At 37.0% G+C, this 16,054-nt stretch overlaps 1 protein-coding gene across 1 annotated transcript in view; it reads right to left on the bottom strand.

Moving 5' to 3' along the window:
- The window catches only part of rfc5 (replication factor C (activator 1) 5), a 90,903-nt gene that overhangs the window by 41,451 nt on the left and 33,398 nt on the right, over nucleotides 1-16,054 (bottom strand). Inside the window, exon 4 of the mRNA XM_073065467.1 lies at nucleotides 12,562-12,641. Within this exon, the coding sequence (XP_072921568.1) occupies nucleotides 12,562-12,641 (80 nt within the window). The remainder of the gene's footprint in view (nucleotides 1-12,561; nucleotides 12,642-16,054) is intronic.

The following is a 16,054-nucleotide window of genomic DNA, read 5'->3' as shown; positions in this document are numbered from 1 at the left end:
AGACTTCAGCGGACCTCTCTATTTTTGCTGGTAAGTGATCCAGTTACGGGATATGTAACAGTATCAACAGTTCGAGTGGAGATAATTAAGATGTTACCTAATTGGAAGTCCAGTAGGGGGTTAGTTTTTCTCGGGGAGTGCTTGCTGCTTTATATTTGCAGCTTTCTTGTTGTAGGTTTAGAGGGTGTGGGTGGGAACTTCAATGCTAACATTATATATGGAATTTTGACATATTTGTACTATACAGGATGTAATTTCATCCTGTTTTTTTTTTCTTCTATACTTTTGCCCCAGAATTACATATAAATTTCAGATATGGTTTAATGCCTGCCATCCTTTTTTTTCTTATGTTCAATGGTTAGTCCATTGAACTTTGTCAGCTAGAATGTTAAGAGTTTGAATCATCCAGTTAAAAGGGGGAGAGTGTTCGCACATCTTAAACAGCTTAGAGCAGAGGTGGTTTTTTTTTACAAGAAACACATATTCATCACTCAGATAATTCTCGTCTTATGGCACGATGGGCAGGACAACACTTTCATTCAACTTTTCAAGCCAAGGCGAGGGGCGTTTCAATTCTTATAAACAAAAATGTTTCTTTTGAGCTTCATAAGATATCTGATCCTAATGGTTGTTTTATTATTGTTTCGGGGAAACTTTATAATACATGGGCGATCTTAGCCAACCTTTACGCTAACTCGGATGATGTAGGGTTTTTTGACCGTTTTTTTCTTCATTGCCAGAACTAAGTTCATACTCTCTTATATTGGGTGCTGACTTTAACTGTTGGCTGGATCCAGTTTTGGACAGATCTTCTTCTATCCCTAGACAATTAAGTAAATCTGCTTTATTTATTCAATCGTTTCTTTCTAATTATGGAATATCTGATATTTGGCATTTCTTTCATCCACATGAAAGAGATTACTCCTTTTTCTCACAAGTTCACCATACATTTACTAGAATCGACTATTTTTTGATTGATAACCAATTGATCCCATCCGTCCGTTCTTGTGACTATAAGAGTACCGTAGATTCCGTACTACAGAGCGCACCTGATTAAAAGCCGCAGGCTCTAATTTTAGAAAGAAAATCAATTTTGTACTTGTACAAGCCGCACCGGATTTTAAGCCGCAGGTGTCCCACGTTGTAATATGAGATATTTACACAGAAAGATATTACACGTGAGGATTTTTTAACTTTTAATTAAATCCGTATGGTAACATAAACAAATACATATTGCAAATGCTTTTTTTCGAACCGTGCCTGTAACACGGTTACTTTTAAATATACATACGTATCGGTAACACACAAATTACGTTGCGTATACTTTTTTACTGAACAGTGCACAAACAACATCCCAATATCTCCTAACGACTGGTAAAAAAATATATATACTGCAGCCTACCAGGAAAAGTTATTGATCGCCTTTAACTTAAAAGCAGCGTTCTCGCGCGGGTCTAATGCGCTCATCTAATGCGCTCCCCCCCCCACCTTTCCGTTTATCGCAAACCGGTATTTCCCACAAAACGCGGCGAAACCGGATGTGACGTCATAGCATCCCGGGATGTAGTACAGAAAACAAATATAGTTAGAAAATACTAACAAATGAATTACTAAGCGAAAATATTATAAACTAAATAACTGCCATAAAGGCAGCACAATGCTTTTCTTCGAGTGTTTTCCATGTTGATGAGGGTGAGTACAAATGACTGATTTACAATAATTTAATTGTGAAAGTGCGCTTGATTTATCGTACAATTTCATTGGACCTCTGTGAACTACTCATCAATTTTATTGGTCTACTGTTACGAGGCAAAATGTTTTTGGCGGCATGAAAAAAAACCATGCATTAGCCGCACCGTAGTAAAAGCCGCAGTATTCAAAGCTGTTCAAAGCGTGGGAAAAAAGTAGCGGCTTATAATCCGGCATCTACGGTATATTGATTTCAGATCATGCCCCACTTACATTGTCCATAGTTCTCCCTGGCCTCCCTCAAGTAAATAAACACTGGCATTTTAATCCGACCTTGTTGTCGGTTAACGACTTTGTAAAATTTATGGAGGATCAGATAACTTTCTTTTTAAGTACTAATGCACTACCTGAAACCTCTAGTCAGGTGGTTTGGGACGCAATGAAAGCATATCAAAGAGGTCAAATAATTTCCTACACAGCAAATTTGAAAAGAAAGACTCACAAAGAATGTTTAGAACTGATCAATCAGATTAAAGCTACAGACCAATTATACGCCCAGATCAAGGATCCAGAGTTATATAAGAATGGAACTTCAAATGAAATGTAATCTTATTTCTACTTATCCGATTGAACGCCAACTTTTGGGCAGTCGGAGTAAGTTCTATATTCACGGGGATAAATCTGGTAAGTCCTTAGTTAACCAACTTAGGCGCTCTAAAGCAAAACAAGACATCACTAAAATTCGAATGAGTAATGGGAATATTAGTGTGGACCAGTCTGAAATTAATGATACATTCCGGAATTTTTACTCTCGATTTTACACCTCTGAATCCTTTAATGGTAATACTACTGTTATGCAATTTTTAGATACTTTAAATATTCCTAAACTTTCTTCTGATCTTAAACATAAATTGAATGAGCCATTATCCTTAGAGGAAATATCCTCTGCTATTTCTGCTTTGCAGCCTGGTAAGTCTCCTGGTCCTGATGGGTTCTCTACAGAATTTTATAGATCATTTTCCTCAATGCTCTTATCCCAACTAAGTCTAGTTTTTTCTGATTCTTTTAAACAAAATAAATTGCCTGCATCATTTGATGAGGCTTGTATCAATTCTTTTAGCAAAAAAAGGCAAGGATCCATTAGAATGTGCTTCATACAGGCCGATTTCTCTATTAAATGTAGATGCTAAAATTTTAACTAAAGTTCTGGCCCATAGGCTGGAGACTATTTTACCCTTAATTATCTCTGAGGATCAATCTGGCTTTATTAAAAATCACCTTCCTTTTTCAATATTAGATGTCTTTTTAATACTCTACATTCATCTTCATCAGGGACCCCTGAATGTGTTATCTCTCTTGATGCTGAAAAGGCATTTGATCGGTGGAGTGGCACTATTTATTTGCGGTTTTAGAAAAATTTGATTTTGGATATAATTTTATTAAGTGGATTAAGTTACTATATTCCCATCCAATTGCATCAGTTTTGACTAATTCCCAGCAATCCCAACCGTTTGATCTTAAACGTGGCACCCGACAGGGATGCCCTTTAAGCCCTCTGTTATTTGATCTGGCTATCGAGCCATTGGCAATTGCGTTTCGCAGTTGTACTGAACTGACTGGGATCTGGAGGGGCGGTTTTGAGCACAAAGTCTCTCTATACGCCGATGATTTGTTACTTTTTATATCAAACCCGACCACCTCCTTACCTTTGTTGTTTTCACTTCTCAATAAATTTAGTCAGCTATCCGGATACAAACTTAATCTACATAAGAGTGAACTTTTTCCGATAAATAAGGAAGCACAAGAACCAGAATTTCACAATCTCCCTTTTAAAGTAGTAAACAATTGTTTTACTTAACTTGGTATTATCGTAACAAGGAACTACAATCGACTGTTCGATGAGAATTTCAATAATCTTTTAAATTTTACAAAACAGAGATTAGCACAGTGGTCACCTCTCTCCATGTCTTTAATTGGGCGAATTAATGTAATTAAAATGTATATTCTCTCTAAATTTTTATACTTATTTCGATCTTTACCTATATTTATTCCTAAAGTTTTTTTTTGATTCTTTAGATACTATTATCTCGTCATACCTATGGAAAGGTAAACAGCCCAGACTCAATAAAGCTCATCTCCAAAAGCCTAAAAGAGAAGGTGGCTTGGCGTTGCCTAATTTTCGTTCATATCATTGGACAGCCAATATTCATAATATTATCTTTTGGTCCTACTTTTATAATCAATCTGTCTGTCCAACATGGGTGGCAATGGAATTAAATGCTTATAAGAAATTATCTATTCCAGCTTTACCTGGCTTTGTTCTTCCTTGCCAATTGCCAAAATCTATTATTAATCCTGTAATCAGGCATACTCTGAGAATATGGGCTCAATTTAGAAAATGCCATAGTCTTTATAGTTTTTCCCTCTCTAGTCCTATTCTATACAATCATTTATTTCAACTGTCTATGCAGGATTCCACATTCCAAGACTGTTGTAGGAGAGGTATCAGGCGTTTTGAAGATCTTTTTATAGACAATCGGTTTGCGTCTTTTGAACAGTTGTCTATAGAGTTTAATTTACCAAATACTCATTTTTTTTAGATACCTTCAAATTAGACATTTTGTTAACCCTTTAATACCACATTTTCCTGAACAACCTGATAAAAATGTTGTAGACTTGTTTCTTCAAATGAACCCTTTGGGCAAAGGCGTAATTTCTACTATTCATGTTAAATTTATGATTCTCAGACGAGCCCCTTGTGATAAAATTAAAACTGCTTGGGAGCATGACTTAGGTTTTTCTTTGTCCGACAAGGTTTGGGATTCAATTCTTAAATCCGTCAATTCAATCTCTTTATGTGCTCGTCATTGACTCCTGCAGTTTAAAGTCGTCCACAGGGCTCATATGTCCAAAACCAAACTGGCGAAGTTCTATCCTGATATTAGTCCCTGGTGCGACAAATGCAAAGGAGGTGAGGCCTCCCTTTTCCATTTGTATTGGGCCTGTCCTACTCTGGAAAAAAGTTTTTTTTAAACTTTATCTTCTATATTAAATTGTCATTTGGAACCTGATCCTTTGATCGCTCTTTTTGGTATTCTTCGAAACCCTGACAAGCATCTGACCCCGGCTAAACAACGAACATTGTCTTTTGCCTCTCTTCTAGCCAGACGAGCAGTACTCCTTAAATGGGGAGATGTAGTTCCCCCTACCCATGCTCAATGGCTTAGGGATATTATGTCTTGTTTAGATCTTGAAAAGATTCACTACTCACTTTCTAATTCTGACATAAAGTTCCATAGGATGTGGGGATCTTTTCTCAAATATTTTCATAACTCTCACCTAGATTGACAGGTGTTTGTTCTTTTTTTCCTTGATAATCAGACCCTACATTTCCAGCTTTTTTTTGACTTCTGTTTTTTTCTGACCAGGTAGCAGGCTGCCCCCCCCCCTTTTTTTTTATTACAATTTGTAGTTCTGGGGTAATAAAAGTGTATCTTATATAATGGTTGGCTTGGAGTTGGATAGGTGATGGATTGGGTGCTTTTCTTTCTTTTTCTCTTTTTTACTATGGGTGACGCTCATTTGTTAAGACATGTATTATTGTTATTTTTGTTTATATGGCAAAGCTCCTTCTATATATATTATTGATTTTGTTTTCTTCATTGTAGTTTGTAGAAAATTATAAATAAAATATTATTTAAAAAGAAAAGGTTTCAGTTTCAAACAGTACGATAAGTTGATACTGATGACATGCCACATGATGCCGAAGGGGTTTTGTGTGATAAACTGAAAGACAACAGCTTCTCTATCCAGGCTGTTGAGTCAACAGACTACACCAATAAATGTCATGTTGTAGCATTTGTTAGATTTGTAAATGATGGGGAAATTCAAGAAAACCTTTCCTGTTGTGAAGAGCTACCCGAAAGAAACAAAGGCCAAGATATATCTGATGTTTAGTCTTCATATCTGGAAATAAGATTTCTGTCTTGGAGGAACTGTTCGCATCTGTACTGATGGTGCCACGTCAATGGTTAGCTGCATGAGAGGTTTCATTTCTCTTGCAAAAAAGAAAATCCTAACGTTGTCACAACACACACACTGCTTCAACATTGCAAATAAAGTTTCATGTTGTAAACAGCAATAATTAAAATCAATTTACAACCTTTATTTAAATTAGATCTACCGAGCCTAGCTTTAGAAAATGTAAATCCCATTTTGGTTTAAGCTAGTTATTTAACAGAAATTTGTTAATGTTTGCCTCATGAGTTTTAAAAATTTATGCAAGGGGAAGATTAATTTCAAGACAGGTAAGCTAAGCTTAACTACCTGTGTTTTATTTTTCAAGAAATGTTGGCTAAAAGTTCAATCTCTACTCAAAAGAGCATTGACAATTATTTTTGGATTATTCTATCTACAACTTACTGATCATACTAATGTACTGTAAGCTGTAGATATAATAATTTTTACACAGGGGTTCCCCGATATCTGAAAATTATTTCAGGGGTTCCTCCAAGGCAAAAAGGTTGAGAAAGGCTGGCCTAGGGGCAGCTATATATGAACCTACAAGGGGCAAAAACCTATTTTTCCTTTTTAAAGGAATAATAGGCTTTTCCACATTATCCAGAGTATCAGAAGAGAAGCTCACACCATCCTGTGGGGAAAAAATGGCAGTTGTCCTGCAGACAACATCTTCCACTGTGTGGCATTGCCATACGAGATGGCAAAGATTTAGAACAAATCTTGCGGTTTAAAACTATGTATCCATGAAATACATTAGTCAATCATGAGGAAAAGAACTACTGAATGTTTCTCCCCAATCTCTATTGCCAGGTTCCATGTGGAGGAATACGAAAAACATGCCAGCAGCAGCAGTGGGAATACCTAACAACCGGATGAAGCTATGCTTGGAATCAATATGTGTACAATAAATAGCAAAGCAGCATGCTGCAGACAGAGCTAATAGATCAAAACTCTATAGCTCTCTCACATCAATCATGATTGGCAATGGACAGAATAAGATATGATAAATAATTCTATCCTGAGCATTTCTGAGCTCATGATACAAGTGCAAAGGACAAGCCTGTAGAGTCTGAAACAATATTTAGCTACAGTCGGCCCTCCTTATCCGCGAGCGATTAGTTCCGGGACCCCTCGCGGATGCTCGAGTCCCTTATTCAACCTGTCTCAATGCGGTGAACCTTAGGACCCAGTGGAAGCCCAGACCTTATTTAACCTGTCTCAGTGCGATGGACATTAAGACCCAGCGTCAGAGCTTTGAATCCGCAGTGTTTCTGTTCACAAAAATAATCACGATCATGATTGAAAATAAAGTGGAAATAATAAAGCGATCGGAAAGAGGTGAAACGCCATCGGTCATTGGAAAAGAGTTAGGGTATGTCGGTCAATGATCGGAACAATTTTAAAGGATAAAGTGAAAAAGGCTCTGCCCCGGTGAAAGCTACAATTATTACTAAGCAACGCAGTGGTTTAATTACTGGGTTTTGGGGTTTTGAGTTTTTGATCCTCCACATCAACCCGGCACGGTGGAGAACGCCCTCGGGAGCAGTCCGTCACTGGATTGAACTTGGAAACTTCTGTTCCCGAGCCCGATGCTGAAACTTACGTTCTCAAGTGTTTTATATGCATAGAAAGGTAAAATATATACTATATACTAAGACAAACGCTTGACAAACTGACGCTAAATAATACCGGATGTACCTGTTCCGACTTACTTAGTAAGAGAACTTCCAATTTTTTTCCAATCCCAATCCACGATAACCCACGCACATCCTCCCATATACTTTAAATCATCTCTAGATTACTTATAATACCTAATACAATCTAAATGCTATGTAAAATAGTTGTTATACTGCATTGTTTAGGGAACAATGACAAGAAAAAAAAGTCTGTACATGCTCGAACAACAAGTGTTGGAAGAACACTTCCGGGTTTTCGCGATTTGCAGTTGGTTGAATTCACGCACGCGGAATTTGCGGATAAGGAGGGCTGATTGTTGGAGAGTGAACTATTATGGAAGCCAGTCTTCTACCAATCAGTTTTACTCAATCTGATACTATCAAGTCATAGTAGCATAGCAGTTCGCATGATGCTATTATAGCTAGAGGCATCGGAGTTTGGAGTTCAATTCTGACATCCTCTATAAGAAAGTTCATCCATTCTTCCCATATGCACGTGGGTTTCCTCTGAATGCTCTGGTGTCCTTCCATAGTCTGAAGACAACTGGGTTAGTAGGTTAATTGGTCATTGCAAATTGTCCTGTATGAAGCTAGGGTTAAATTGATGAGTTGCAGGGTGGCACAGTTAGGTGGACAGGATAGGCACTGTATCCCTAAAAAAATACAGTCGGCCTTCCTTATCCTTATTAAGGAGTTAAATGCCCTGACATTCAGCTGTGCCCCAGAGTTAAATGTACCTCATTATTATTGTAATATTTATTGCTAATATTATTGCTTTTAATGACACAGCTCTTACACTACAATTAACCATGAACATCCTATCTGGACAAAGCAAAAAAGCATCTCACATGGTTACTCCTTATTATCACAGTAATGGAAGATGTCAGCAACAATCCTAACAGTGTGGCACTTCTTCATGAATAACCCATTTCTTGCTTCAGCTTAGTTTCGACCAGCAAGACAAAATAAATTAGAAGTCGACTGGAATCAGGATTAAAACACCAATGACCAGATAATAACAAAATCAGGTAGCTAAAGAAGTATGGCTTTTGTTGCAAGTCAGAAACTGAGTTTTCTGTTGCAAGCAACTAATTGACTTTCCAAAAGCTTTTCCTCTATTTGAAAGACACAAGTCAAACTGTGCTAGGGAATAGCTAACTTGCCTGGAATAATATAGATTCAACACCATTAAAGCTCACATTGGTTGGGACAAACTGCCTGCTTGATTAACATTCCATTTACCATGTCTTTAATTCCCATCAGCACCAGCATATCATGACTTCAATGTGTATGATTTATATCAGTGGTTCACAACATGGGTGATATCGTCTCCCTGAAGGCGGTGGGAGTTCCAAAGGGGATGATAAAGATAAAGGGGACAGTGAGGGGAGGGGTCCCTCAGTAGCAAGAGCAGCAACTAAGAGATTATAAGCTTAATTTAATAAATGAATTACTTATTATAAACATCTTGATCCTCAATGCCTCCAAATGGATTACAATGATCATTAATCACCTTAACTCTTGCTAACCCACCATTCTTGACTTTGTTCAAAATGCATTATTCTTGTTGAAAAGCAATATATCTCTTCTATATCTGGCATATCATGAGAAATTAGTAATATTTTTCTTTGTGCATCAGATGGGGCACCATCAATGACAAGACACCTATCATCACATTATTACTTGCTTGAGAAAAGCTCTACCTAACATATTTACCATTCACTGTGTAATTCACAGGCAACAGTTTTTCACAAAGACCTAACTGATTATCATTAAATACTGTTATCGAAGAGTTAAATAAAATCAAGCCCCATGCGCTCAGATCTTGACTATTTTAAGAGCTTTGTATTGAGAATGATGAACAGTTTCACGTTTGCTGTTGCACACAAAAGTCAGAAGGCTCTTAGAAGGAAACGATCTGAGACGCTTTCATGTGCTTTTTGAAACTGTGATAAAATTCTTTTAGGGCTCGAATGCTCCATTCAGTAATCAAATCAAGAATATTAAGCAACGCACTACTTATTTGACAGAATAATTCACTAAGTTTTATAAAATCTATCTTCAAATGCAATGAAATGATGTGTATCTTATCGAAGTCAAATCAGCCGTTTCCACCTTTCTGTCCAAGTTAACCTTATTTAAGTGCAACATTGGCCATGACCTTTTCCAATTTCCAAGACTCTCTGAGTTAGAAGAGAAAGAAAGAATACTAGATGATGATCTTCAAGTATACAGTGCCCAGCTGGGTGAGCTTTACAAGGACATGTCAGAGGGATTTCACGATCTTCTCTCAATCCAAATTGGGTATTAAGTCTATTCCTGAACACTTGTAATGAAGAATTAACAGGAAGCATGGAAGAAGAACTTATCTCACTACAAAATAACTGAACTGAAACCAAGATTTAAAAAAAAATCATATCATGCCTGTTGGATGAAGAAAGAAAACTCTGATCACTGTCCTGCACTGTGGAAAAGGTAAAGATGTTTTTTTATTGCTTTTCCAACATTATATTTAGTGGAGTCTCGTTTCAGTACAGTTGCCCAACTTCTTTCAAAACAAAGAAACAGACTGCAAATTACTCAATGTTGGGTTCTCAGACTCCTGAGTGACATTCAACCTGATGTTGAGAAGCTGATATCTCTGCACCAAGCCCATCCATCTCATTGAAAAGTGAAAAAACAATGAAGCAGTGAATAATTGGACTACTAATATACCCTCTAAAATTGTTGATGAAAACTGTTTTTAAAGGTAATTAAATATAAATGATTCTATTTCTAGTTTTAAATAGATTTGAATAATTTTTGCATTTGTCACTGCTTTGAATTTGTTAATTCCTATTTTCTTTCACAGGGCATCATATATCAAAATTCCTTATAGTTTTTATGTAATGGTGGGAAGAGGGAAGCGCTGAGATATGGTCTGGTTGCCCAAAAAAGTTTTGGAGCTACTGATCTATATAATGCAATGCAACTTAGAAACTTATATTGAAGAACACCTCTCAAACTTGCAACACCGACAGCTTATTAAAGGCATCGAATATATGAATATGCCACCACTTACCGTAGATTCCGGACTACAGAGCGCACCTGATTTTAAGCCGCTGGCTCTAATTTTAGAAATAAAATCATTTTTTTAATTGTACAGGCCGCATCGGATTTTAGGCCGCACCGGATTTTCGGCCGCAGGTGTCCCACGTTGTAATATGAGATATTTACACAGAAAGATATTACACGTGAGGATTTTTTTTAACTTTTAATTAAATCCATATGGTAACAAAAACAAATACATATTGCAAATGCTTTTTTTCGAACCGTGCCCGTACGCGGCTACTTTTAAATATACGTTGCGTATACTTCTTTACTGAACAACATTCCAATATCTCCTAACGACTGGTAAAAAATATATATACTGCAGCCTACCAGGAAAAGTTATTGATACCTTTAACTTAAAAGCAGAGTTCGCTCAGATCCAAAGCCGCTCGCGTAATGCGCTCCCCCCCTCCTTTCCGTTTCATCGCAAACGGCATTTAAAAGCAGATTTCGCTCAGATCCAAAGCCGCTCGCGTAATGCGCTCCCTCCCTCCGTCCCGTTTCATCGCAAACGGCATTTTCCTACAAGACACCGCGAAACCGGGTGTGACGTCATAGCATCCCGCGATGTAGTACAGAAAACAAATATAGTTTAAACTAAGTAGGGTAGGTAGCACAATGCTTCGAGTGTTTTCCATGTTGATGAGGGTGAGTACAAATGACTGATTTACAATAATTTAATTGTGAAAGTGCGCTTGATTTATCGTACAATTTCATTGGACCTCTGTGAACTACTCATCAATTTTATTGGTCTACTGTTACCAGGCAAAATGTTTACGAGGCGGCATGAAAAAAATCATGCATTAGCCGCTTCGGATTATTGGCCGCAAAGTTCAAAGCTGTTCAAAATGTGGGAAAAAAGTAGCGGCTTAAAATCCGGAATCTACGGTAGTTTTCCAAATCACGTACCATTCACACCTGGAAGGAAACTATCACTTCAATGCTACAAGGTCAAAAATCAGAGCATTGTGAGGGAATTTTTTAAGTACCCAGGCAACAACTTATGGTGGTGATTCACCATCAACTTGGCAGGAGCAACTGACCATAAAACACAGAATCAGAATTACACCATTCAACCCATCAAATCTGCTCCACCATTCCATCATGGTTGATTCATTATCCCTCTCAACCCCATTCTCCTGTTTTCTCTCCATAACTTTTGATGCCCTTACTAAAAAGAACCTATCAACCCCCACTTTATATATACTCAATGACTTGGCCTCCACAGCTAGCTGTGGTGAAGAATTCCACAGATTCACCATTTTCTGTTAACAAAATTCTTCCTCATCTCTGTTCAAAAGGGATATCCTATTCTGAAGCTGTATCCTATGGTCCTAGACTTCCCCACGATAGGAAGCATCCTCTCCACATGCATTCTATTTAGGCCTTTCAATATTTGATAGGTTTCAATGAGATCCTCCCTCATTCCTCTAAAGTCCAGTGGGTACAGGCCCAGATCCATCAAATGCTCTTCATGCATTACTTTAATTCCGAGGATAATTCTCATGAACTTCCTCTGGACCTTCTCCAATGCCTGCACACCATTTCTTAGACAGGGGCCTGAAACTGCTCACAATACTCCAAATGCGGTCTGAGCAACACCTTACAAAGCTTCAGCATTACATCCTTGCTTTTATATTCTAGTCCTCTCAGGATTGGGCAATAAACAATACCACATCTCATTGAAGAATAAATGACAGTTACTGACCACTGGAGGGGCATATTAAAAAGTGCTTCCTTTTGAAAAATGGACAAGATCTTCATTCTTAAATATATCAATGAACTAATTTAATGGAAAGGAGAAAGAGATTATATTGTCTTAGATTGCGAAATTGTACACGTTCAAGAAATATTATTAGTGAACCACAACCATAGAAGTCACAATGCAAGCAAGTATCAAAGGGCATCTGATAACCTACCAGAAGAAACTACCTTTTAGAAGAGTTGATAGGATTACAAAGTTCGCTCAAGATTACTTTTTCCAGGTACATGTGAAAATTTAGATTTTTTTTGTTTCACTGAATTTCGTAGCTAATGTATCACAACTTGCAGACTTCTTCAAGAACTGAAGTCAAGAAGTACTTACTTGAAAATTGTTCTGGTACTGGCAAAGTTCAATATTGGTCCACGGACTGAGTCAATACCTCGGTCATCGGAGGCATTCAGCTGAAAATGCAAAATAATGTTACAGTATCAAATAAACTCCATGCCTGTTATTGACTTGCAGACATGTACTAAAATGCTCACTGCCTAACCTGCCTTAATGATGGAACACATATATATTAATATATAATGCATCTGACTGCTGACTTGCCATTACACCACTGGCAATTCAGGCAGCAATTAAGGTCCCCCATCCCTGTCTGAGTAGTCCTCCATTTCTCCATGAATGCATCTGAGAAAGAGTCTTATTAAATTTACTATTATTCATACATTCTCTAAGTAACCATTAGTACTTCAACTCAACTTTAACTAAATTGAGAACTTATATTTCCAATGGAGAAGTAAACCTAAAAGATGGAATAGAAGCTCTCAAACCTCAAGAAATATCTACTGATTACATCATTACAATTCTTTCAGCAGCTGTACTGAATTAGGTGTGACTTCTCACTCATATGGATTTCAGTCACATAGGGACAAGAGAAAATGGGAGAAGAATCTGAACAGGACAGCCAGTAGAAAGAGAAAAGCAAAGTCTATGTTTCAGGTGACAAATTAATTGGTAACTTGGTTTATTATTGTCCCATGTACCAGGGTGCAGTGGGGAAAATTGTCTCGCAGACCATTCATTATAACAGTGAAATAAAGCAGTACACAATAACATATAACAGCCACAGAGAAAATGCAGTGTGGATGGATAGTAAGGTGCAAGGTCATAACAAGATTGATTGTGAGGTCAAGAGTCCATTCTATTGTACTAGGGAACCATTCAATAGCCTTATAACAGCAGGATGGAAGCTATCCTTGATCACCATGGTATGTGTTTTCAGGCTTCTGTAGCATCAAAAGGGAGAGAGAATGTCCAGGGTGGGTGGTCTTTGATTATGTTGGCTGCTTTACAAAGGCAGTGAGAAGTATAGACAGAGTCTATGGGGGGAGGCCGGTTTCCATGACATGCAGAGTTGTATCCAGAACTCTACAGTTTCTTGTGATCATGGGCAGAACAGTTGCCATACCAAGCTGTGATGCATCTGGACAGGATGCGTTCTATGGTGCAATGATAAAAATTAGTGATAATTCACAGACAACAGCATGATATTGCTTATTTGTCAGAATTATTTGCAAAGTTTAGTGATATTGATCTTCAATTGCAAGGAAACGACCCCTAAAAGTCAAAGTCAAATCAGTTGTCTTCATATTTCTGTCCAAGTTACGGTAATCTTATTTAAGTGCAACATTGGCTGACATGACCTTTTCCAATTTCCAAGCCTCTCTGAGTTGGAAGAAAAGGAAAGAATTCCAGCAACTGCAGACTTCTTTCTGAATACCAGATGATGGTATTCACAAATTCTACTTTGGGTAATAAATCCATTCCTGAACACTTGTAATGATGAATTCACAGAAGGATGGAGGAAGAACAGATTTTGCAACAAAATGACTTTGAGCTGAAGCCAAGGTTCAAATAATCACATCAAACGTTTGGTTGCAGAAAGAAATCTTTGAAAGCTACCGTGCATTATGGAATAAGAACATGAAGTTCTTTACTGCCTTTGCAACATCACATTTAGTGGAGCATGGTTTCAATGAAGTAGTGAATAGTTGGACTACTAATGTACCCTCTAAAATTGTTGATGAAAATGTTTTTTAATGTAATTAAATAAACAATTTTATTTGGAGCTTTAAATAGATTTGAACAACTTTTGCAATTATTTGTCTGCTTTAAATATGCATTTGATATTTTCTTTCACTTTGCATTGAAAATCTAGATTCTTTATAGTTTTTTTTAATAATGACTGGAAAGTGTGCTGGGGATGTAGGCTGAGAGCCAAGGGGACGGTAACTCATAAAAGTTTGAAAACCACTGTTGTAAAGGATAGGGCCACCTGATTTGAACGCTGCAATCCTAGACTTCAGTAGGGAGTGGATCCCCCATTTCATCCATCATTTTCTGTTTCAGGACATACTAATTGCCCTTTCTGGTATAGTCATCAACACAGTTGCAGATCTTTCAGCAGAGAAATCATCAACCTCAAACATTAACTGTTTCTCCACAAATGCTGCCTATCTGTTCAGTATCTTCGTTATTTTTAGTTTTATTTTTTAGTTTTCCTGGATCATCAGATTTAATGAAAAAAACGAAACCAAAGTATAGGCTTAAGTATAGTTGTTCCTTTAAGAATACATAATTTGCTGTATTTATTGATAACATAATTTCCTTAGATCTGAAGTCAATATTACACATTTTCACTCCATATTTAGGTCTTTATTTCTGTTTGCACCAATACGCTTCTTGGTCTTTCCCACTGCTATGCTTGCCAGAAGGTTATAAACTAGTGTGACACACATTATTTGATGTGAATTTTGCTATTCACAGGATTGAAAAGAATGTAATTTTACATCATAAAATAAGTTTCAAAATATCCTTTCTACCACCGTAACTGCTTGTTAGAATCAAAAGGCTGAAAAAGAATCATGATCTATGGTTAAACATAGGAATATGTTAACGTAATTGGAATGAGAAAACTATGAAATTAAAAGGATAAATCTTGTTTACAGTCAAATACCCTTTAAACAAGGATTTGGTTTATTATTATTTTCTTTTTTCATGTAAATTTCCATTTTTAATACGTACAGCTTTTCAAATGTCAGTCTCCTCCCCTACCACATCTCTAGTAATTCTTGAAAATACTGATTTTATTAAAAGAAAACAGTAACATCCTCCAAACATCCATTTTGATGGGCCACTTTTCATCTGCAAGTTTCCAAGATATCTTTAAGTAGCGGTGCCTTTGGAAGGCGGCGCCCATCATTAAGGACCCCCACCACCCAGGACATACCACCTTTTCATTGTTACCATTGGGAAGGAGGTAGAAAAGACTGAAGGCACGCACTCAGCGATTCAAATACAGCCTCTTCCCCTCCACCATCTGATTTCTATTGGACATTGATCCCTCACCACTTTTTTTGTTTTTTTTTTCTTTGCTCAACTTATTTTAACTGAACTATTTAACATCTATAAAACTAAATTACAGTAAATATTTATATATACATAAACTTACAGTAATTTAGCTCCCCCCCTTATTTATTTAACATACATTTCATTGTATTGCTGCCGTAAAGTTAACAAATTTTACAACATATGCTGGTGATATTAAACCCGATTCTGATTTGGTAATGAATGCATGCTTTTGGATCATTAAGAGCTTTTCTCAAAATCCTTACACAAATGCACCAGCTAAATATTCACTGATCAGTAATCACACAAAGATGGTAAATCTCAGTGGGAATCAACATCAAAAGTTTAATTTGTTTCATATTAGGTTAAAAATACATGGAGACTGGTTTTCAAGGTTTTCATTTCTATCAAGAAGTATTCACTCCTCTAACCTCTCAAGGTTTTCTGGTTACTTAACGAAAAC

The sequence above is a fragment of the Hemitrygon akajei genome, chromosome 14 (genome assembly GCF_048418815.1).
Source record: "Hemitrygon akajei chromosome 14, sHemAka1.3, whole genome shotgun sequence".
NCBI lineage: Eukaryota > Metazoa > Chordata > Chondrichthyes > Myliobatiformes > Dasyatidae > Hemitrygon > Hemitrygon akajei.
Note: the sequence above shows the minus strand (reverse complement) of the source record. Positions and strands in the feature narration are given on the sequence as shown.